This window comes from Notolabrus celidotus, chromosome 16, assembly GCF_009762535.1.
Source record: "Notolabrus celidotus isolate fNotCel1 chromosome 16, fNotCel1.pri, whole genome shotgun sequence".
Lineage (NCBI taxonomy): Eukaryota > Metazoa > Chordata > Actinopteri > Labriformes > Labridae > Notolabrus > Notolabrus celidotus.
This window is the reverse complement of record NC_048287.1, coordinates 22,171,464-22,193,985: the sequence shown is the minus strand read 5'-3', so window position 1 is coordinate 22,193,985 and position 22,522 is coordinate 22,171,464. Positions and strand designations below refer to the sequence as shown.

General features: G+C 41.5%; 2 protein-coding genes and 1 non-coding gene across 4 annotated transcripts in view; all 3 read right to left on the bottom strand.

Annotated features, from left to right (window-relative positions):
• Window positions 1-14: 14 nt before the first annotated feature.
• rps27.1 (ribosomal protein S27) lies at window positions 15-3,855 on the bottom strand. Its single transcript, XM_034705136.1, has 4 exons — window positions 3,725-3,855; window positions 2,976-3,084; window positions 1,687-1,797; window positions 15-259 (listed from the first exon to the last, which is right to left on the bottom strand). The coding sequence occupies exons 1-4, from the start codon at window positions 3,728-3,730 to the stop codon at window positions 231-233; spliced, it is 255 nt and encodes an 84-aa protein (XP_034561027.1). The 5' UTR covers window positions 3,731-3,855; the 3' UTR covers window positions 15-230.
• LOC117828592 lies at window positions 577-706 on the bottom strand. The gene has a single exon (XR_004634454.1). It is a non-coding gene; the product is annotated as a small nucleolar RNA SNORA35 (small nucleolar RNA).
• A 4,215-nt stretch (window positions 3,856-8,070) lies between the features above and the next one.
• The window catches only part of ash1l (ash1 (absent, small, or homeotic)-like (Drosophila)), a 35,904-nt gene continuing 21,452 nt past the window's right edge, over window positions 8,071-22,522 (bottom strand). The window contains exons 13-27 of one of the 2 annotated variants that reach the window (XM_034705185.1): window positions 18,659-18,767; window positions 18,371-18,520; window positions 17,949-18,016; window positions 17,635-17,801; window positions 17,359-17,511; window positions 17,123-17,177; window positions 16,795-16,927; window positions 14,926-15,195; window positions 14,439-14,525; window positions 14,258-14,348; window positions 13,982-14,120; window positions 13,711-13,883; window positions 13,366-13,532; window positions 12,310-12,784; window positions 8,071-10,529 (exon numbers count right to left, since the gene is read on the bottom strand). In XM_034705185.1, coding sequence (XP_034561076.1) covers window positions 10,438-10,529; window positions 12,310-12,784; window positions 13,366-13,532; window positions 13,711-13,883; window positions 13,982-14,120; window positions 14,258-14,348; window positions 14,439-14,525; window positions 14,926-15,195; window positions 16,795-16,927; window positions 17,123-17,177; window positions 17,359-17,511; window positions 17,635-17,801; window positions 17,949-18,016; window positions 18,371-18,520; window positions 18,659-18,767 — 2,329 coding nt within the window. In that variant the 3' untranslated portion in view covers window positions 8,071-10,437. The remainder of the gene's footprint in view (window positions 10,530-12,309; window positions 12,785-13,365; window positions 13,533-13,710; window positions 13,884-13,981; window positions 14,121-14,257; window positions 14,349-14,438; window positions 14,526-14,925; window positions 15,196-16,794; window positions 16,928-17,122; window positions 17,178-17,358; window positions 17,512-17,634; window positions 17,802-17,948; window positions 18,017-18,370; window positions 18,521-18,658; window positions 18,768-22,522) is intronic. The other variant, XM_034705186.1, reaches the window with a different exon arrangement.

Genomic DNA, 22,522 nt, shown 5'->3' with positions numbered 1-22,522 from the left:
AAACACCCACGTACTGCCTATTTAGCCAAAACATTATTTATTAAGAGAGATAGGGTTGGAGGGCGGAGTTACAGCAACAACCAATCTGCCGACATCAACAGTGGAAATCCATCCGCTGTCTGGTCCACCTTCAAGTTTTCATCTTTGTTCAGACCAGCATCCCAGAGGCAGAAGACGCTGATATCAACCGGTCCATCCCCTCCTCTCCTTTTCAGCTCCAGGGAGGGCCGCTAGTGCTGCTTCCTCCTGAATGAGCATCCTGCCAGAGGAGACAATGACAGTCAGAGCGCTGCTGACAAAACACAAGCCTTACAGTACAGAAATACTGCAGGCACTGCACACAGCTATTGTCCTACACAGTGCTGATACAAGAGTCATTGTCTTCCACCATGGGAGGGATTCAACATCTCTTTCGCTGACTTCAATCTACTGTACAAGGAAAGGAACCCAATGCAACACCAGGCTTAACGTTGGGAGCTTTGACAGCAAAACTGACACAATTAAGGAGATCAAGCGCTTCACAGGAACCACTTACTACACCTCAAAATGTACGATACAGCAGCTTTAGAGTTGAATTAATGTTCTCAGCCTTCGAAAGGGGGGAGCCAGTGGTCTAGCTCAACCCTTCTGCAAACTGAGGTCAATCTGGCACTGGAATGAGATTGGAAAACCACGAAGCAGGAAGTCCAGTCACTTGGCAGTGCGACCAATAATTTCAAATAAGTTACCATATGAATGCAGCAAGAATGGAATTATTTAAGCAGCGGTGCCCAGATCGCTGATTTGGATGAAAATAATTAACACGTCTAAAGTTTGTGTTTCATTAGATGGGATTCAATACTGTTGGAAGATTTTTGAGAAGTGTAGTCAAAAGACAATATTTGACTGTTTTCAAAGCAAAGTTATAAAACATGATAATGTAAGACTATTTGAAGACTGATCACACGAGATGCAGCTAGGGGCCCAGGCATGTCATCAGAGAACAGCACATGACGGAAAGCCACTATCTTTAGAGTGGCATTGCGTAGGTCAATTTTTGATCTCAATGTCCTTGTTTCACATGATCAGAAGCCATGTTAGTTAACTAGCTGGTTGCTTCAAGAAGTCCCTGTTATTAAATATCGTTCACAAGTTTCATGACGCGCAAAAAGCAGGAAAAAAACGTTTTCCCCCATTTCTGTTTCCCTTAACAGCGAGGATTAAAAGTATAGTGGAGCAATTAAAGGTTGATTTCTAAAATAAATTTGAAGTCAGTAAGGTCAGGCATTTTAGTCTCAAACAGATCAAGTGAACAAAAAGCTCAAACAGAACTATTTATATTAATTTTATAAAGCCATTAATGAAAATGATTATGTTGCAGGAAGGGCTTCAAATATCTGTTTATTGGCAGGTCAAATGTAAAGATTTAGGTCTTACACTGACGCGATCAGCTGTTTGCTTTATGTTACTCATGAAATAAGGCGATACACACTTCTGCAGTGTGTTGACTCTTAGGAGGCTGTCCTCAAAATTTTGCATCCATTTTTGACTGCGACTAATATGCTGGGCCAAATATTCAAACAGAAAATTTCCTTTTTTGCAACATAACTTTGAGCTCCAACTGAGCCTTCTGAATGCACATTAAAGACCTGAGAGAGTCTTGTTTCAATACTAGAATATAAACGAGCACTGCACGTTAATACTGACCCTCTGTGAGACGTGCTTTGCCTCCAGTGGGCTGACACAGGACTGTTGAACAGCCGACACACAGCACGACTGTCTGAGCGTGGCTGAACACTGTCGTGATCTTGTAGCATCCTGGAAAAGACAGAAGAATTCATCACATACGTTTCTTTAAAATAAAGCACAGTCTAGACCAGGGGTTCCCAAAGTGTGGGTCGGGACCCATTGGGGGCACGCGAAACACAGATGGAGGGTTGTGAGATCGCTTCCAGAATGTTTATTTATTGCTATTTTTTACAGTGGCCCTGAAGTGCAAATCCCAACAGCAATTCAGAAAACACCAAGACATTAACTAAACCGGAAGACGTAGGTATCCTCGTGGGACATGACTCGTCGTTGATTGGACTGGTCTATCCTTTGCCATAGTGTTTTCTGATTTGCATTTCAGGGCCACCGTAAAAAATAGTACATTTTACCCATTATAGTAAAAAATATAGCAGCTGAACTTAAAATAAAACCTTAAAAATAGAGCATGTAGTGAGTTTTCTGCCTTTCTTTTTGCCAGATGACTCCTACGTTTAGGGTTAGTGACTAGTTAATTATCAAAAGCATCAGAAGGTTAATTCATAACGGCACAGGAAACAGACATGCTCATATAGGTGGGTTAATTTTCTGCAGACTAGCAAAATAAATTAAGTCATAGATTCATTATATCACTTAGAGGGACAGTGGGGGTCACAAGACTTTAGGTGCATTTCAACTAAGAGTTCTGGGGTCTTTTAGCCCCCAGAACTACCTTCCCCGGAACGAAAGGGTTCCTGTGCCCCCATTGTTGTCTGCGTTTCGACCGTGAGCTGAAGTCCCGGGTAGATTGTGCAAATCAAGCCAATGACGTGTGGAGAAAAAAAGTTATATTAAATAAGATTTTGAAATCTTAATAAAAAGCTAACCTAGGATGCATTTCCAGGAACTCCCTCTTTGTTTCAACAACTGTGTTAACTCCACAAACACCGTTACATTCAACCGAAAGTCCCAGGACCTTTGAAAAGTACTACCCCCCCCGCCGAAGCAGGGGCTTTTCAGGGGGGAGATTATCTACCCCTGAACTAAATTTAGACCCTGGTTCCTCTGGTCGAAACGCACGTAGCTCAGGGGTAAAGTCCCTAGTTCCGGGGTAAAGTTCCTGCAATCGAAAAACACCTTTTGGCACCAATATTTTGGGGGTCGAGGGCTGAAAAGTTTGGGAACCCCTGGTCTTGTCAGTCACCCCCCATTTCTAGAGATGTGAATTTGCTTAAAAATAACACCCATACCTGGACACTTCACATCCATAAAGTAAGAGTTGGGACTCTGTACTAGACGCTTCTTCTTGTGCCTCCTCTTCTCCTCCTCAGGGGATGGGTGCAACAAGTCTTTTGCGAGCTGTGAAAAGAAAGAGGAAATAAAAAATTAAAAAAAGAGATCTGTAAGGAAGTAAAACCCATATCCAGACCAGTTACATATATGTTTACTGATAACCGCACGGGTTACTTTAGTGAGAACATCTCGGCAGTAAGTGCTTCATATATTCCTTAAAAGGAAGATAGCTAGTGTTAGCTTTTCTGTTAGCTCTACAGAGCTCCTCCTGCGTTGGTAGGTTATGGCTGCTCGGCTGGCCTACACTTTAGGATTAGGTAACAACGCATTTTAGACAGCTAAAGGTGATATACAAATATATCCGGTCAAATTATTACGTAAACGTGCTACACATTTCAAAACAATACGACAATGTGCGTAACAACTTAAAATATAGGTTTTTAACGGTTAATGCTCAGATCCGCTGTGTAGCTGGGCTCCATGTTTGCGCCGTGTGCGCAGCCATCTTGTGTCACAACGCGCTCGCAATGCGCTCAAATGTGAACAATTATTTGTGTCAAACTGAGCGTCAAACTCAACGGAGTCACCCACAACTGACACGAGCCAGATCAAAAATTTCTCACGTGAATATAGAGCCGCGTGCTGGCTCTCTGGGACTCGATTAAAGGGTAAAACCGTCATTTTACAAAGGCCTCTGAATACTCACTGGCATGTTGGCGAGGAAATAGCCGCTGCCGAAAAGGAGGCATTACCGGAAGCGAGGGGTTCATATCGGTTGTTCCTCTGAGCAAAAAACCGGACGTGACGAAATTTACACCAACTGGCGGCCATATTGGAAAGGTCCAAAGTCCACCCTGCTCCCTCCACCGGGCAAAGTTTGTCAGAATCAGAATCAGCTTTATTGGCCAGGTACGCTTGAACACACAAGGAATTTGACTTGGTAAGCTGTGCTCTGTTTGTACAAGAATAAAAATAAAATGAAAATATAATAATAATAATAACAATAATAACAATAAACATTGTCATACCTGTCAGATAAATACTCTCTGTAAATATACATGTAAATATACAATGCAACAATTCTCCAAGCAGAATTCCATATTTCTATTTTTTGTATTATTTAACTACTATTTTTTTAATGTAAAAACTACCTCTGCAACTTACCACTGCTCTTTTAGCATATTATTTTAGACTGTACATAATAGTCATGCCTATTTGTTGTTCTTTTGTATTTATAGCTAAGGTTATTGTTATTATTTTTATTTTATTTTTATTTGTATGCCTTATTCTTATGTCTTGTACAAAGAGAGCACAGTTTACCTAAGTCAAATTCTTTGTGTGTTCAAGCATACCTGGCCAATAAAGCTGATTCTGATTTTGATAATAATAATAATAATAATAATAATTTTATTTGTAGAGCACCTTTCAAAACCAGGTTACAAAGTGCTTTACATGGGCAGCAAAATAAAACAGGCAGATCATAAAAACACACAAGTCAAGAAAAAAGAAATAAAACATATTTTAAAAGACATAAAATTCATCCAAATAACTCTAAAGGAATAAAATTATTTTAAAATATATTTCTTAAGATGGTTAAAATAAAATAAAGTCAAATAAAATTCAGATAAAATCCGGGAAGGCTCTGCGATAAAAGTATGTATTAAGAAGGGATTTAAAAAATAATAAAATCAACCATAAACACAAAAGAACAACAAGTAGGCATTACTAATATGTACAGGCTAAAGTAATAGAGAGGCACCCTACTGCAGGCAAGATGGCGCCGCCACAACATCCACACCGGAAGTCCATACCGGAAGTCCATACCGGAAGTGATTCTTTAACCCCCTCTCTACCCAATGCCGGATGCTTCGAACTGGAAGTTTCTTCTTCGTGTAGCGTATTGATTGCATTAGTCTGTCGCTGCTAAATCAATTAGCAGAAAGCTAATTGTGATAGAGAGAGTGAGTGAGAGAGATCCCGCTGTGTATGAAGAACAGAATAATGTAGAGTGTTAGTGTGTGTGGGGGGAGGGGATGAGAAGGAAAAGACTGTAAGTAAGAGGGAAAATACACTCAAGCTGTACACAGAGATCTATATTCACCACAAAAACAACAGAGGCTCCCCAGAAATGTGTACTGTACATCTATCATCAGTGGCTGACAGTGGTGCCTCAAGTTGAAATATTTTAGTCCTAATATTTTATGTTGATTTGGAGTTTGTAATAGCAAAAGTGCATTGTTCATTTTCAAGTACAACATTATCAATACTAAAGGGTTAAGACATCATACATATAACATTAAAAGAACATAAAATAAAGTATAATTCTACATTTCAAGTAGGGGTTGGATGGAAAGAAACAGTAGCTATGTATACATTTGCAGTTTTTCTAGTCATTCTAATTGAAGGTTCCAACTTCAATGTTTTCATGGACGCCAAATAAAGTGATCTTGTTAAGACATTGGTGTACATGCATCAAGCATTCAATCTGAATAAAACTGTTTGACAAGCTCAGAGTGTTTACGCCCATCTAATGTCTCAAAATAGAAGGAGAAACCATTCCCTCCGTTTGTTCTTGTGGTTAATGAACACCCCTGTCACTGTGTCATTGTAACGTGTTACAAATTATGTTAAAAAAGAAACAGTCACCACACACCTCTACATTTTCCTCCTCCACTCGCCCCTGCACCATAGATAACATCCTGCTCTTCTCTCGTGACTGTGGATCTACTCTGGATCTGTATTTCATTCATTCATTAATCTATACATGTGATCACATAGGCAGACAGCATGCAAGGTAATTTGGAACAAACACTACAGCAAACTGTACTGAGGTACAGTCAGGCTAACACAACATAAAATGGCATATGACCCAGACAAAACAAGAGAGGCATATGTAGATGTCATCACGGCAGCATCATAATCAGCTTTAAGTATTTCAACACACACTCGGAACAAAAGGCTGTGCATGGCTGAGACGTTAACACTATAACTTAGTGATTCGTGCAGGCTTCTAAGTAACTTCTCAAAACAGTAAATTCTCAACAGCCTATACACTTTTGGAGTCAATCAACTAGTCAATAATACTGATACGATTAAAATGTAAGTGCAAAAAAGTTCATAGAATTACGCGTAAACCTACGTGTTTTTGAAGGCTTTTATTTTGCGTTCACGTTCCTGTTTTTCAAGGCTTTTATTTTTGTAACTTTCGGTATGGACTTCCGGTGTGGGTGTTATTGCAACGTTTTTAGCTTTGTAACTTCCGGTATGGACTTCCGGTATGGACTTCCGGTGTGGATGTTGTGGCGGCGCCATCTTGCCTGCAGTAGGGTACTCTTGAAGTAATATGATAATAGTGCAGTGGTGAGTAGTGCAGAGGTAGTTTTACATTTAAAAAGTATATGTAGATGATAGTTAAATAATAAAATAAATAAATTATGTGAATTCTGCTTGGATAATTGTTGCATTGTATATTTACATGTATATTTACAGAGAGTATTTATCCGACAGGTATGACACTGTTATGGTTTAGTGTTCATCAGAGTGACAGCCAGGGGGAAGAAACTGTTCTTATGGCGGGTTGTTTTGGCACACAGTGATCTGTAGCGCCTGCCGGAGGGGAGGAGTTTGAAGAATTTGTTTCCAGGGTGTGAGGGGTCAGCGATGATGCTACCTGCCAGTTTCCTGGCCCGGGACCGGTACAAGTGCTGGATAGGGGGAAGGTCGTCACCGATGATTTTTTCTGCAGTCCTTATAGTCCGTCGCAGTCTGTGTTTGTCTAGTTTGGTTGCAGATCCAAACCAGACAGTAATGGAGGTGCACAGAACAGACTGGATGATGGAGGTATAATATCCCAAACGATCAACTGTTTTGACAACAACAGCAAATAATGCTTAGATATCACCATAGCTAAGTAAGATACACTCAGCAAAGAATATTACACTTTGATTTCCGGTGCAATACCTCAATATCCATGTGCAATATTGTAAATTAGTCCATAACATATCTTATTATTATATTCATCTACTTCATGTGCACTCTGGCTTAGGCTAATTTAACTTATTTAATGTCTTTAGTACTTCTATACCTTTCTTTGTACAGATAGTATTTTTATTTTTATTTAGGATGTTTAAGGTTAGTTTTTAGGTTTATATATTTATTGTCCTTACTGTCTTGTTAAGTACCAGTGTTCCATTCACCACATCAAATTCCTTGTGTGCAAGTTCACTTGACAATAAAGCTTTCTTGAATCTTGAATCTTGAATATTTGGAACATCGAAGAAGATCTATTGTTGGTATAACCTCAGATTGTTTATGGTACGATACAGTCTATAGGTATGAATAAACAATAATTAAAATCAAATACACAAATAAATTGTTGGTTTGTATTCTCTGCCAAGAAGCTCTGACTCAAATGAGGTGTTACTTGGTGTTTAAAAGGGAGCTGACTGACTGTGGAGGAGATTTTGTCATTCATCATCATGAAGGAGATACAGCCTTAAACTTCTAAAAGATAGGGAAACTATAAAAAGCTTTGAGTAAAATAACTGATTTATCCTCTCTGTTCCTTCTGTACTGATAGACTTTTATAAAGTTTTGTTATCCAAATTCATTATTAAAATAAAATGGAATGAGTCTCAAATGGTACAAAGAGCCAATATGAATTGTAGCACACACCTTATCAGGAGCATCATAGTTCCAAATAATAGGTAAACAGAAAAAAGTCAGCCCACTAAACGTCATTTTTAACTATTTAATCCAGGTACCAGGACAATGCCTTCTTCAGCGTTGCAGATCTGTTGGTGTTGCTGTGTAGTCGTGCACCTTTAAGGATGTCAATTTGAGTGTGCATCTTCTTTGCCTCCATCATAATAGGTAAGCCTCTATAACAATAGACGTTGCCCTTTTTTTGTGCCATAGCGTTACACATCTATTGGGCCTTTGTTTCAGGATATCAATAAAGCTGGACTTAAACCACATCTGCTATACAACAAAAGAACAGAAGTTGGGCATGTTTTTACTATCTAGGTTGTACTGAAAGCATGACAGCGTAAATTGTATTCACAATAATGTAGTGCTTTTATTAAAAAAACAAACAAACAAAAAACAAATATAAAACAAAAAAGTAAAAACCAACAGCATTTTTCATGACTCAAGAATCATAATTACAAACTTTTAACGAGTGGAAGAAGTTTTTTTTGACAAACTGTACACATCACAAAACGTCCGCCAGTCTGCCATTTACAATGCTTGCATCTTATTTTGTGATTGTCTAAAAATAACTAAACAAATCACACAAAAACACACAAATACAAGTACAAGCATCATACAATGACTGCTATCACAAAACGGAACCATTTCCTATTTGAAAGAAAAAAAAACAAAAAATAATAATAACATGATATCGGGCTGACAGCTTTCATTTTGCTTCTTTCACTGTTATTTAAAAATATCATAACATTTTTATGTTGGTTTGTTTTTTTAGTGTTCAACACTTTGCAGCAAAAAACAAGGAGTACATTTCTCCTTTAAAAGTTATATTATTAACAATATTCAGTGACAAAAGGTGTCGTTGCTGAGTCACTGTCATGTCCAGATGCCTTCTGTGTCCGTTTGACATTCTTCTCGTTCATGCAGTTCATAGATGAATTTCATTTATAGGCAACAAAAACTCAGCTTAAGTTTTTATGTCGTCAGGACATTAAGGTGAGATTTTAAGGACATTAAAAAATCAATTTCCTCCAAGCTTAAGTGTCTTCATAATAGTAATACAAACGGAAGAAATTATAATATTATCATTATTATAATAATCATAATACATTTAGGGCTGAGTCCTGTACAGTACAATAAACAAAATCCATTTTCAAGATATTGCTTTTGGAGACACTACTCAATGTAAAGTGTGTATATTTACAGAACTTGGCACTGTACAGCTTCCTGTTCCCCCTCTGTCTCCCTCCCTCTCTCTCGTGTTCCCTCCCTCTGTCAGTGTCTCATCCTCGTCTCTTTTCTTCTCTATCAGTTTATCTCACCGGGACATTGCAGGCTGTCCCTTCTTAGCAGAGGCATTTGGGGAAAAAACAAGAAATCTCTTCAAATATCACAATTTCTGTTTTAAAACATTCTGCATGGCAACGAGGAACATAGTCTAAGACAGAAAAAAAAGCATCTTCCCCCTCCCCTCAATATACAGTAGACACCTCCCCCAACCCTCACCCGTCTCACAGAATATAAGAAAATATGACCATCACGATACATTTCATGTTAAGTATTGTTTTCCATAGTTTTCTTAAAACTGTTAATTGCCATCGAGCCCTTGATTTTTTTTAATTTTTGTTTTTAAAAAGGTATATCTTCAAGAAATCTGGTTGACACACAATAAGTGTGTACCCACACACTTGCACACAAGGCAGTTAGGAGAGTACGGCTGTGTAAGGCGTTACAGTTAAAGCCGGTGTCCCCCCAACCCCGCATGCCTGATTTAGTTAAGCTGGTGAATCATGTTACTTCAGAAAAGAGGGGCGAAGCTGACTGCCTCACGAGAAAAAAAAAATTAAACCTCAACAAGACACTTTGACAGAAAGCGCACACTTATCTTCCCTCCCCTCCCTTTATTTTAAAAACAAACACACCCCCAAATCCTCTTCAGTTCCTACATGAGTTACTACAGTATAACAGGAAAGAAAAGATAATAGACTTTTTTTAACTCATTTTTTTTCAGACTGCATCATCCAATACTGTGAGAGTGTTAGTGTGTTTTCATTTTAGATACATTACACAGAGCTTCACAATATCCATGGTACCAAAAGTGCAGTTCACCGCCCTCCTTCTCTTTTTCTAATGAGCAGCATCTGAGCACACTGCTCAACTTACATTTCTCCTATGCCGTTCCCCCCGCAGCTCTTCTCTCATCTCATATATTTTGTCATTGCAGCTAGGTCCCACAAGGGGGAGCAGTTCTCCAGCATTAACATCCCCATTGACTGACCAGCCCCTTCCCTATTCAGTACCTCTTGTTTCATTTCTGTTGCTTGCTAGTGAAATTCTACCCATGTCTGTAATATTCAATGCATTTAAGTGCATGGGTAATTTCTCCTATGATCATTTCAAAAACAGGTTTTGCATCACACTACTTAAATATGCACAAAAGGTCTGGGTCAGCTCTCTTCTAGTGCTCCTTGAGAACTCTTAAAAGCTGAAATTGCAACGGAGTCAGCGCTTCCAAACCCCCTCCACCCTCTCAGAGATGAGATGACAGTCTTGGAGGAGGTAAACTGGAAGAGGCCCCAAGGGATGCATTGCGGTCCTTAATGGTCGGGTAACCAACAATGCTTGTTCCCCTTCTTGCTGTCTCTCCATTTTCTCCGTTGCCCCTCGCTCATAAAAGAGAAAGGCAGTGTGCTTGACAGGCACTCAGCGCCGTTATTTTCTGCCCACGAAATCCCCAAATCCTAGCGTCCGTCGCCGTAGCCGCCGCCCTGCGCCCTCCTCCAGGAGATAAGTGACGTCTATGGCTGTGGGGAGAGAGCAAAGATAAGAAGGGGGAGTTAGGAGCTTAGAGAGAAACAGCTGACAAAGATGATATATCAAAGGAACAGCAAAGGTAAAGGTTGGCAAAGCTTTTCTCTGTTACTGATGTATTAAACTCCAAAGTGTTGAAAAGGGGAACCCCTTTTATGTGTCAAAACTGTAAGCAACTCTGAAACCCCTTTTAAGTGTTCAGGAGACACTGGCAGCAAATTGCTGTCTGTCTTTTTAAAGATGGGTTCGACCATTCTTGTTCCAAGGAGTAATCCTCAATGAAAAATCGAACTGTGAAATGCTTCATCTATAAAGGTTTCCAGCAGCTGCTTTATTCTTAAAGATGAAGCATGGTGATGAATTAAAAAGGATGTCACTGTGAAGTAGCTGCAGGTTCAGGTTGGGAATAAGTTCTAATTTGTTATTGTGAAGAAATCCTCAAAAAAGATGGAAACGAAAAAAAGCTTTTTTTGTCCTTGGAATGATTTTTTTAACATTTAAGAAAAATGTTTGCCGGCAATTTCTTCCAACAGCTGGACTCCAAAACAGAAATAAGCACTTATTTGCTGGGACTACTTTCAGCAGCTGATGTATATGGTCTTGGACTAGTTTGTGAGAAAGGAATAGTGTCCACTGGACTGTGTATAGACTGTGAATGTTAGTACTGAATGTTGGCATTAAATAGTTTGTCTAGATCAGGGGTTCCCAAACTTTTCAGCCCGCAACCCTCAGATTATAGGTGGCAAAGACTTGTGACCCCCACTGTCCCTCAAAGTGATTTAATGTGGCTTCATTTAGCTGGTCTACAGAAAATTAGCCTACCTATATGAGCATGTGGCTGTGTTTCATGTGCCATTATGAATTAACCTACTGCTACTGATGCTTTTGATAATTAAGTGTTCACTAACTCTAAACTTAGGAGTCATCTGGCAAAAAGAAAGGCAGAAAACTCATTACATTTTCTATTTTTAAGGTTATACTTAAAGTTTAGCTACTATTTTTTGTTGATATTTTTACTGTAATGGGTAAAATGTAAAAAAATTTGATAACTTAAAAAACAAAAACATTCTCGAAGACATCTCATGACCCCGCATTTGTGTTTCGGGACCCTCCAGGGGGTCCAGACCCACACTTTGGGAAACCCTGGTCTAGATCATTGACTGTACAATACAAGGACCCAGTCTCTGTGATGTTAACCATTGGTTTCGGAGGCAGCGTTTTGGAGCCTATCATCGGCAGCCGCCATATTGGAAATTCTGACTCGACATTACCTTCAGTTGACTGAACAAGAGGCAGTGTGTGCCGATAGAGAAATTAGCTAATTAGAGCAAAATCATTATTTGTACCAGGCTCCAAATGTGTGTATTTTTGGAGTGAAGATCAACTTTTCAGAATGAGTGTGTATGTGCTTCTGTTGCGCCTGGAGCCAGCCTCAAACAGACTCTTGAGGAGTATCTTTAACGCCTCCGCATCGGCTTCATCTCTCAAGACTTTCAAGACTGACGCTCAGAAACAACAGACTGTTACACTGCATGGGAGGAAGTGACTTAAATAAGCAGATCTGAAAACTGAGGATCCCATCTGTTAGATGAATTAAAAAATTAAAAAAGGTTAACATGAGTAAGGATTACAACATGCAGATCATGTGTCTTCTTCTTCAGAGTTTTTACCCTGAATTAAAATGAGCCATGCAGAATCTTAGAAATGTGTCATACAGTTGATGTCTCAAAGCAGGTGATCTGAAAGTGAACCCTTGTTTATTGGTTGACCTACCCCCCTGCTTTGTTCCCGGTCCCTCACCATTCTTGCTGGGCGTTCTGTGCAGCAGATCCAGCAGGATTTTGTTTAGCCGTTCCCTCTGAGCCTCTCTCCTGCCCAGCACTGGGTGGTGCAGCGGCGAGGAGGCTGATGAAGAAGGAAGTTCGAGCAACTCTCCTATCCTCTCTGAGGAACAATCCTCCAGCTCTTTTCTCTCCTCACTGTCCCGCCCTTCATCTTCATCCTCCTCATCTTCATCCTCGTCTCCCTCTCCATCCCGTTCTAGTCTTCTAGGCTTGGCTGACAGAAGTTCGGGATCCTCCGACGCCATGTCCATGTCGTCGTCCAGTCCTCTGCCGTCTTCTCCTTCAGTGGGGAAGTCGTCACCTCGTTCACAGGAGGAGCCGTCGTCATCACAGCCTTTAGGTCGTTCGCTCTTCCAGGCTGAGCGGCCGCCATTCCTCTTGTAGTTGTCGGGAACGTAGTGAGGCTGCACAATACAAAAATACAAAGTCAGAAACAGCTCACGAAGTGCTTGAAAACATTCTTCATGTTTTTTAATACTGATCCCGTGTAAACAGGGTGGTAGACATTAACTTTTTGTATACTCATATAGTCTTTCATGGTGGTTAAAACTAACAAAAGCTAACAGGACTCAACAAAATCATTCCTGAACTGATGATGGTATGACTTTTTGAAGTCTAAGAGTGTAAAAAGAATTGCTGTGAATATTGAGTTCAGGATGCAAGGAAAGCTGACCTTTCTTTTCAAGTTTGTTAGCACTTCATAATCAGCCACACAAACACATTCTTACTAATACTGTACTACTAATACTACAAAATCCCCAAACAGCTAATTGAATTAGATCCGAATCAGCAACAAAGAGCTGCTGCGGTTTCCCTCATTTGTTTCTGGTTAGCCCCACCTTCCTTTTAAACGCTGTGAGCAGGCACTCAGGCAGTAAGATCTCCTTCTCTCTTTAAATATCTTTCACTGTTTATAAATCAGTAACAGATCCTGAGCATGGCAGACCCCCCCAACCCAACCCCCCCTCACTGCCAGGACTCTCACCGAGAAGTCCCTTTTGGGTGTGAGCCGTTTGGGGAAGTGGTTGAAGGCATATGGCTTGGTGCACACTGGGTAGCGGTTACGGTGGATCTTGTAGAACAGGTGAGCTGACTTGTCCAAGCGGTAATCACAGATGTAAACATCCTGCTCCTTGACGTTCTTGGGCCGCCCTGAGAAGAAACATACTTTGTTTTAACCAAGAGCAGCAATGTGAACTAATATGATTGATTTGATATGTTTTAAAACCTCTATATGAAGCCTTATGTTTATATCTTTTTCCCTGCAATAACAGTTCTGCTGACTTTGCCGTTACAATGTATGAGTCGGAATATGTGTGACGTCCCTCACCTTTGCAGTAGGTGTAGAGATCCAGAACGCAGCAGGTTGCCACAACTGCCTCCAGCGGGATGATCTCGTAGAGCGGCATTCGGAATAACTCGTTTTGGTAGAAGCGCCGGGATGGAGAGTGATGGGTTTCATGAGGACGGAAGTAGTGGTGGCCAAAGGCAAACCTTTCACCCCTGAAGAATTTAAATAGACGCAGAAAAGGGCAGGATATCAGAGAGTGTGATGAAACAGAACGAGCACCATATAAGTCCACTACCTCTGATTCACTTACTTTTCATTCTTCCATAGTTTCTCAATTCGGAAGATGTCCAGTTTGTCTCGGTTCATGTGAGACAAGAGACGGTACGACTGTCTGATAGGCTGGCCTTCGGGTGTGCGTCTGCTGTCTCTCATTAGGAACACACAGTCACCTGCACACAAGACAGGATGGTGACATTTTAAACAAAGCTAACAGTGTGATACAGAAAAGTTTTGACAGGTTGAGTTCAACATTTTGTAGGGGATCACAGTTTTGAGTCAGATGTTCCATTCCAAGAATTTGTGTTACCTTGATGCAGCAGCAGTTCATCTCTGAGTAGGCAGATGTAATAGACAGAGCCAGCCTGGGCGTAACTGGGCTGAGGAATCATGGGGACTTCCTGTAACAACGATGACACGTGTACGTGAGATTAGACAGACTAGGAGACATAAATCTTACAGTGCTATGATGAAGATCCTGTTGGACATACCCCGTCTATGGGCCGCGGGTCGCACTGCTCACACAGGTAATGCTCCACCTCTGTCTCCAGCCGCATGCAGTCAAAGTGCTGCCACACCTACAGGAACAGAAACACTTGTTTTGGTGCATGAAAGGAAAGATAAGGAGCACTGACTGTGACTCATTGTTTAATGATCAGGAGCAATGTTCTGAGTCTGTTCTACAAGCACTAACGCAATTGTAACCCTCTCCTCTATTCTCTATTGTGCAGGTTTAAATCAATACTCCTCTTTGTTTTTTATCGTCTAAAAATACACTCAAAGGATTGCTCTACACTCTTCTTGACAAAGCACTCTTTAGTTGGGTGAAGTCTCAAGAGAAAGAGCTCACTAAAACAGGTGTAACCTATCAGCCAGTGATGGGAAAAGCATCTTTCTTCCTCGGCTCGTATAAGTGCAGACTTTCCCCTCACTTTTTCAGTGGGTTTTTTTTAAATCATGTGACACTTTGCTCCTCACCATGCACTTCTCACACTGGATCATCAGGCCCTCGTCCTTGTACATTCCACAGATGCAGCGTATGATGTCGTCGTCCTTGTCGTGGGAGCCCGGTCCTCCTCCGTGGTGGTGGCCATGGTCCCGGTCCAGCGAATCAGAGCTGTCGGCTTCACTGGCTGTTTCGCCGACGATCTCATCAATCTGGACGGCGGCTTCATGACGAGCGCTGTAGTAGGCTTTCCGCAGCCGACACACGTCCCTGCCCACAGATGACTTCCTGCCGTAATATTTCTGAAGGGGAAACAAGGAGGTTGTAAACGCAGCTTCTGTTTTATTTTGCCAAAAGCAATTAAGCACAAGGACAACAAGACCTCAAGAGCAGCAAAACACGACGACAGAAGTCATATAAAAAGGCGGAACAATGCAAATGTGACCCCAGATTTATACCTGCATCATTCCATTACTCAGACAAGATATTGAGCAGCAGAACAAAGGTCACGGACACAGACTTTATTCAGCTGAGAATGCCACACCCCACAGCTCTCACTCTTTCCACATTCCCCTCACACTTTCATTCAGTGTGTTATAAAGGGTCTCGGGGCCACAGACTGAATCTAATTGAGACGTCCACTTCAAACTTCTTTGACTGGGAGAGTAAGCTGCTCCGAGGGGTTTCAAGTGCCACTTGTTTAAACTGCTAAGCTATACAGATGTAAATCAAAGAGGGCCTGCAGCATGCACGCAGAGGATCAGCGGTCATGAAGTTATATCCCACTTGGGAAGTGTTTGCATGTGAGACAGGCAGGAAGAGTGGGCGCTGACTGAGTTAAAGCTGCAGAGAGGACGCTAAAATACTTTATTTCTTTTTTTTAAAGACCAAATGTTGCAGCTGCCTTCACCTTCATGAAATCATCAAACTGGTCTTTGATTTTTGATATAGATCTGACAGGCAGAGGAGATCTGAAACATCCAAAGAGCAGTTAGTTTGATAGATCATCCTAAATGACGGATGGTGACCTATTTCACTAATGTTGGAATGCCGGCACTGATTCATTCTTATTCAAGGCTGTCTGTCTGTACTTCACTGCAGAAACTTTCTCAATAAGGACCAATATGCCTTCAAAGGACACAGGATCTAAACTTGTGTTTTAACAAGATAACATGAAGCAATAAACATAGGTCCTGACCCAATATGAGATTTAAAAAAAGGTTTGTGATGCATGCAAGACATAGCCCAACAACAACTTGTGTCACTTCATTGAACAAGAAGAACCAGAGCATCAAAATCATGTTAAGGGATGGACATTTGTTCCTGTGTGTATATGTTGAAAGGTGAAAACAAAGGAAGAGAGGAAGAACAAAGAGTGCAGCGGGTAAGAAAGCTGGCAATTGGACAGAATTGGACTTATTTCCTAATCCTCCCGACCGACAGAAATGTGCTTAAGGGAGTTTTATTTCCTGGTTTGGGTCTTGAGCACATGTCTCTACTACCACATTTTCCACTAAAGTAGCCCTGGTGCTAGTTCTGGGCTGGTGCTAATGCTAGTTCAGAGTTGGTTCAACTTGAGAACCTCCAAAGAACCAGAGAGCCACTTCGCTATAACCCCACCTCCACCCCCTGCTGTAAGCGGTTCTTTCTTCCAGCCCAGTAAGGAGTTGGTGCTACTCTTGAAACCGGTTTCTCTGGTTTAGGGCCAGCCCTTAGGTGGTCGAAACAAAAAGAACTGGTTCCAGATTAGGAAGTGGCTCCAAACGAGCCCTGGAACTGAACTTGGTGGAAAAGGGCCAGTACTTCCAAGAAACTCATGGTGTCAGAAGGATTTCTCTTTCAGTTTTGGTGACAGATTCCCTAAGTCTATCCTGTGGAACATTAACGGAACATCTTCTTACCTCAGCATTGCGGAACACTTTGAGCATGTCGGTGTCAAACGCTTCAACAGTCTTGTAGTGCCCGGTGAGGATCTGCTTCTCGATCGTGCTGAGGTCCAGAGGGTCAGACACTTTCTCATAGTACTGGCTATTCCTGATGGCACACATCAACAGAAGAATGAATCCCTGAAGAACTTGTTTAAAAACATTAAAAAAACAATTCCAGTCAGCAGAGGATAAATCTGAGAATCATCCAAACATTAAAGATAACACCGTGATCCTTCTGTATGGAAAACAGTGAAAGCTTTATGAATGAACCAAACAAAACGCAGGTTTCACCCACTCTTACCTCTTCTTGGAAGGGAGGTTCACCAGCGGAGCAGCGAGTGTCTGGCCAGCTGAATCTGAGGTCAGAGGTATAATAACACTTCTGTCAATGTTTCTCAATAAGAGCCTTATCTTGAAGTAGACATAAGATGCTATCATAGAGGCGCTGATGGATGTTTGCCTGCATGGCTAGAGGTCATACGGGTATGACCTCTAGCCATGCAGGCCCATACTATATATTATGGTTTAGACACTAACCCTTGTAGCTGGTGATCATGTCACAGATCTCCTTGAAGATGTGTGCAAGGCGAGCAGTGCGTGTGACTTCTGTGTTCTCCTCAGCGGCGGCAAGTCTCCGTGTGCGAACTGAGCGGGACGTCTGCAAAGCTGAGAACTGCGTCAGGAACACGTCTAGAAAAAAGAGCAGGATAATTTTGCTTATCATGAGTTATCGCATCTGTAGGTTTGTCACATCCATCCTCTAAAGCCTCGCATCACTTCTTCTCTTCTCTTCTTCTCAGCTTGTGAACCCACCTGACTTGATGTTGCCATCATCCCGTATAACTCCTCCCCATCGCGTGTAGATGGAGAGGCTGCTGGCGTCCCTCTCTCGCTCACCCTCTCTCTTCAGCAGTTCCTGTTTTTCCCTCATCTTCTCCCAGTTCCTCAGGAGAAAGACTCTGTGCTTCAGCACAAAGTTCCTGAGGGTAGAAAGGTCAAGGATATGAAAAAACATCACTTCAGACTGTTGGATTTTCTTGTCTGTGGCTTTATGTCAGTCTCTCTTGGGACTTTGTGTAACAACAAGAGACAAACAAACACTTGATCAGTGACCTCTCTCTGCTTACCTCTCTCTGTTGGACATGGGCTTCATGAGATGAGGGTAAAACTTGTTGCTGTCACTCGACTCCTCCTCCTAAATATAAATTAAGTTATATTAACTTAAAACAACCTTGTTACATCAACCTGTGTGTTTCTCTACTCAAGGCCTGATGCAGAAGTATAAGCTTGAAATATTCCGAGCTACTTTTTTAGGAACTTCGTGGCCCACTAAAGTGCACCTCAGAGACACAGACAATTTAATGCCCTATATAGACACTGCACCTGATACTTGATAAGACAGGCTTAAATCAGCTTAACTAAAACATTATGGTAACTATTCAGCAAAAACTAGAGGAAGAATCCAGACTCTGTCATTCCTCAGAAACTGACATGTCAAGCTATGTGCAACAAATGGTTCTTTGTTTTTCTTTCTATATCGGTTACTCACTCGTTTCTTCAGCTGGTGTTTAGACTTCCTTTTCTCTTTGAGTCGACCTAGCCGCCGAGCTCCTCCCGTCTTCCCAGGCAGGCCGTTTATCCGTTGGCTCTTCCCTCCGATGATGCCCCTGCAGCTCTCAGAGCCGCACTTACACACTTGCTGTAGAGAGCAGAGAAAAGAAAGTGCAGTTGGGTTATAAGTGAGAAATGGGCCTTACCAAAATAGAAGCAGCTGTTAGCATGAAATATTTAAAGTGCTATTCAATGAGGAGGTCAAAGCGGGTCGCTGGTGCTCTACCTGTTCTTCTGTGTTGAAAGAATGGAAGTTGTAGTCGTAGGTGAGCTCGGTGCCACTGCTGATTTCCTTGAGAGCAAAGAGACCGATTCTGTACACCCCGTTCACCGACCTACGAGAGGGACATCACAGAGAGGTCAAGTAAGAAAGTGCTGCACTCACATGATAGCTGTGAAAACAAACAACTGAAGCTAAGTTCTGAAAGTTAATGGATGCTGGGAAAATAGTTTTGTGCACAAGACATCAGGAGTGTTCTGATGTTATAGTGACGCTGCTGAAGTCAATGTTTGGAGCAGAACTTAAAAGATATAAGTCAAGATCACAGTCTTGTGGTAGATGTATTGGTAAGGATTAAGAATGTGACCAGCACAAGAACCCATTAAGAAACATTATGAAATCATCTAAAAGGTAATAGTAAGAACTCGACGTGAAATAATGTTCAACAAGCCCCGTTAGACTGACAATTACATTTATGCCTTTGAAAAGCTGGGGGGAAAAGAACAGTGAAGACTGTCCTGGTTTTACCACGTCGTCAGTCCCTTTTCTCCCCTCTCAACACGAAGCAGTACTCCAGCTTTTCACCATTCTTCTAAGAATAAAGCGCTCTATTCTGTTTGCCAGCCGCTTGATAATTTATTCCTTCTATAGGGGTAAAAAGCTGGTTCAGCGCATTGTCTTCAGCCACTACAGCTGTATCTAAGGCCCGGCTGCATGTAATCTCTCTTCTGTGACAAGATGGATGACTCGTCAGGCTTTGTGCTGAAAATCCTCCATCCTCGCGGAGTCTTTTATTTCAGCCCAGCCGCTCTGCACATGCACTGTCCAGTGCCCTAGATTATGAGCTGGTCTGTGCAGGAGGGCAGAGGGTACAGCAGTTTGATATTTCTCTCTCCTCAGGTTGTCGGCTGCCTAACATCAAACCCGCTGAGGGTTAAATTGCTGTGACACATGTTGCAGATTCACCATTTAGAGGTAGAACACATCCAGATGAAATAAAAGTCGGTTTCCACTTTAAAAAAAAGTCAGGCACAGCGAGGCCAGCTAAGGCCAGGTCTCCCATTGCTGTGGATTCAGGCATGCTGTGAGAACAATCCCCCCGGTAACCAGCGAATTGTTTTGGCGTGGTGCAAGGCCTTTAAGCCATTTAGGTCTCTGAACACTGGCAGGACTGGCTGAGGTGATCTCATCAGATTACCACCACACAACCACATTAAGGAGGCTGGGGTTTACACACAGAGCTTTCTCCATTACAATGGAGTGCACCTGCTACACATGTCAGAGATAGCCAAACTAGGGCAACACTATACTGCTGAACATACTCTGTGACTACTTATCTGTAGCTGCAACACAACTTCAGAACCTTCTAAATATAACAGAGGTCTAATCCAATGCTAACAAGCCCCTGTTTACAGACTGAGAAGTACACACACAGTAGCTTATGGCAACAATATGGATGATAACATGGTTAGAAATAGCATCTGATTTTTAAAGATATGGCAGCCTATCTTTGTTCTTATAAAGACCCAGCAGTTCAAATGTATACCTCGGTGAAGCTGGTTGTAGATTTTGAGTTTTATCTTTTCAGATAATTCTCCCTCCATCTTGGTTCTTTTTAGGATTTACCACCTTTCTGTAGCACAGCATCTATACTCAAGGAAGACCATGTTCTGTTGTTGTGGTTGTCCGTCATTACATGTGGTGTTTATTCTTTTTAATTAGGGCCCGAGCACCGACAATGTCGGCGAGGCCCTATTGAAACCCGAGTGATTATTATTATTATTATTATTCTTTGTTACGCGACTTTGATCTCAAATTTGCTTGCCTCAACACGGCCCAAAAGTCACCAAACTTTGCCCAAAATTCAGCCTTGAGAGAAATGATCATATTCTGTTGTTTGTTTCTCAAAATTTGCTCTATAGCGCCCCCTACACCCATGAAAATCAGATCTGGCACAGGGAAAGACTTACATGCATCAAATTTTTTTTGCATATCTATCATGTCAAGACAAAAAAAAAAGTATATTATGGTCATGGTCTAAACCCAACAGGAAGTGCACAAATTTAAGGTGAAGGCCAGATTTTGGCGATTTAAGGGTACGTATTTATGTAAACTCCTTCTACAATTTTGCTCCGATCAACTCCCAACCACGCACATTTTGAAGTAGACAGATTGACAACCAAAAGCTATCAGACAGAATTTCTCTAAGTCAATCGGTGTGGGCGTGGCCACGCCTCAAACTCTGATGTCTCGCCATGAAACAGGAAATACTTATAGCTCCTTCATACAGTGTTCAATTTGTTTGATCTTACATACACATGATCAGGGTCCATCCCTCAACACACCTATGGACTCATTTATCTACTACAGCCATAGCGCCACCCACAGGAAATACATGGTACTGACATTTACATACAATCTCCGATCTCTTCCAAATTTGACATGTTTCATCATGGGCCCAGCCTGAACTCATATACATACACATGTTTGTCATATGAATAGCGCCACCTAATGGACACAAGCAGTATTTACTCTCAGAACATGTTTTTAACATGCTTGTGATCCCAACTCTTTCTATAATGATCTGTGATGAACAATCCTTCAGAACATAATTCAAGACACAGCAGCACCTACTGGTGACAGGCGGTACTGCAATGTACACAATGCTGATAACTGCACAGGTAAGCTCACAGTTTCAGCCTCGGCAGCACAGCAACACCTGCAGCACATCAGGCGGTGGCTTACATCAGGCGGTCGTGCACATCAGGGAGTCGCGCACATCAGGCGGTGCTTGAACGAGGGCCCGCACATCGCCGCTTGCGGCTTTAATTATTATTATAATTTTAATTTTCTTACTTATTTATTTCTTCTATATTAAATTTTAAATTATTTATTTGATCATTTTTTTAATATTATTTTTTTTCCTTCTCTATCTCTTTAATTTATTTTCTATTCTTTTTTTTCCATTAATTAATGTATTAATTGATCTACTTTTTTATAGTTTGTTTCCAAGTCATTTGGCGCATGTCTGGAAAAGAAATTTAAGAAATAGCATCAGTCCTGTTCCGTGATAAACTTAGCAAGACTTCAAAAATTAACCAGCTACAGCAGGACTTATTGTGGTTCTCCGACCTTGTCTTTATTAAAACTGCATACTATCCAAGTGATCATTTCTATGTTGAAAATCGGTGTCTGCTTTCTGGTGCTTTCATTATACTTGGCTTGCCTCTTGCAGAGTAGGTAAGCCATTACCCAGCCCACCCCCATCATCAGGCTCACAAACAGATAGCAATTAACTGAAGCCATTTCAGTAATAGGCTAGTATTTTCCAGTTCGTTAACCGTAAATGACGGAAGCATTCTGAAAACAAAACACTGAATTATCAAGGTGGAACATTTTCCAATCAGCTTCTCCCACTCTCCTCTCGCAACAATGCAGCAAGGCTCCCAGCTTCACTTGTTTAAAACTGTCTGCCTCTTTAATAAACTCTGACTGCTGATGTACCCGGCAGTCCTTAAAGGCTCCCTGAGGAGTTTTTTAGAGGACACATGCACGGGAGCGCATGCAGATGATACAATAAACTGTCCCACCAATGGTGTAACAGTATCCCTCTAATCTACAGGTGGCAGTAACACGACAGTGTGCTGCAATGCACCATCAAGAATGAGACAGAAGGAAGCAGCCAGCGAGTGAACATGGACGCTTCATTTGAATGGTTCATGTGAGATTACTTTGAGTCTGCCATGGAAAACCATTCTCCCCTTGAAACCATTTAATAACATTTTATATCAAAGCCAATCACATCTTGTGTGAGACGAGAGGGTTTAGTCATAGGAAGAGCAGACAGTCAGACAGAGACAGACAGCAGAG

Excerpts from the sequence above, each read along its gene's own strand:
- rps27.1 (XM_034705136.1), bottom strand. Across the intron at positions 1,798-2,975 it reads TATGGATGTGAAGTGTCCAG|GATGCTACAAGATCACGACA; the intron begins GTATGGGTGTTA and ends TGTCTTTTCCAG. Across the intron at positions 260-1,686 it reads CAAAGCACGTCTCACAGAGG|GATGCTCATTCAGGAGGAAG; the intron begins GTCAGTATTAAC and ends CTCCTCTGGCAG.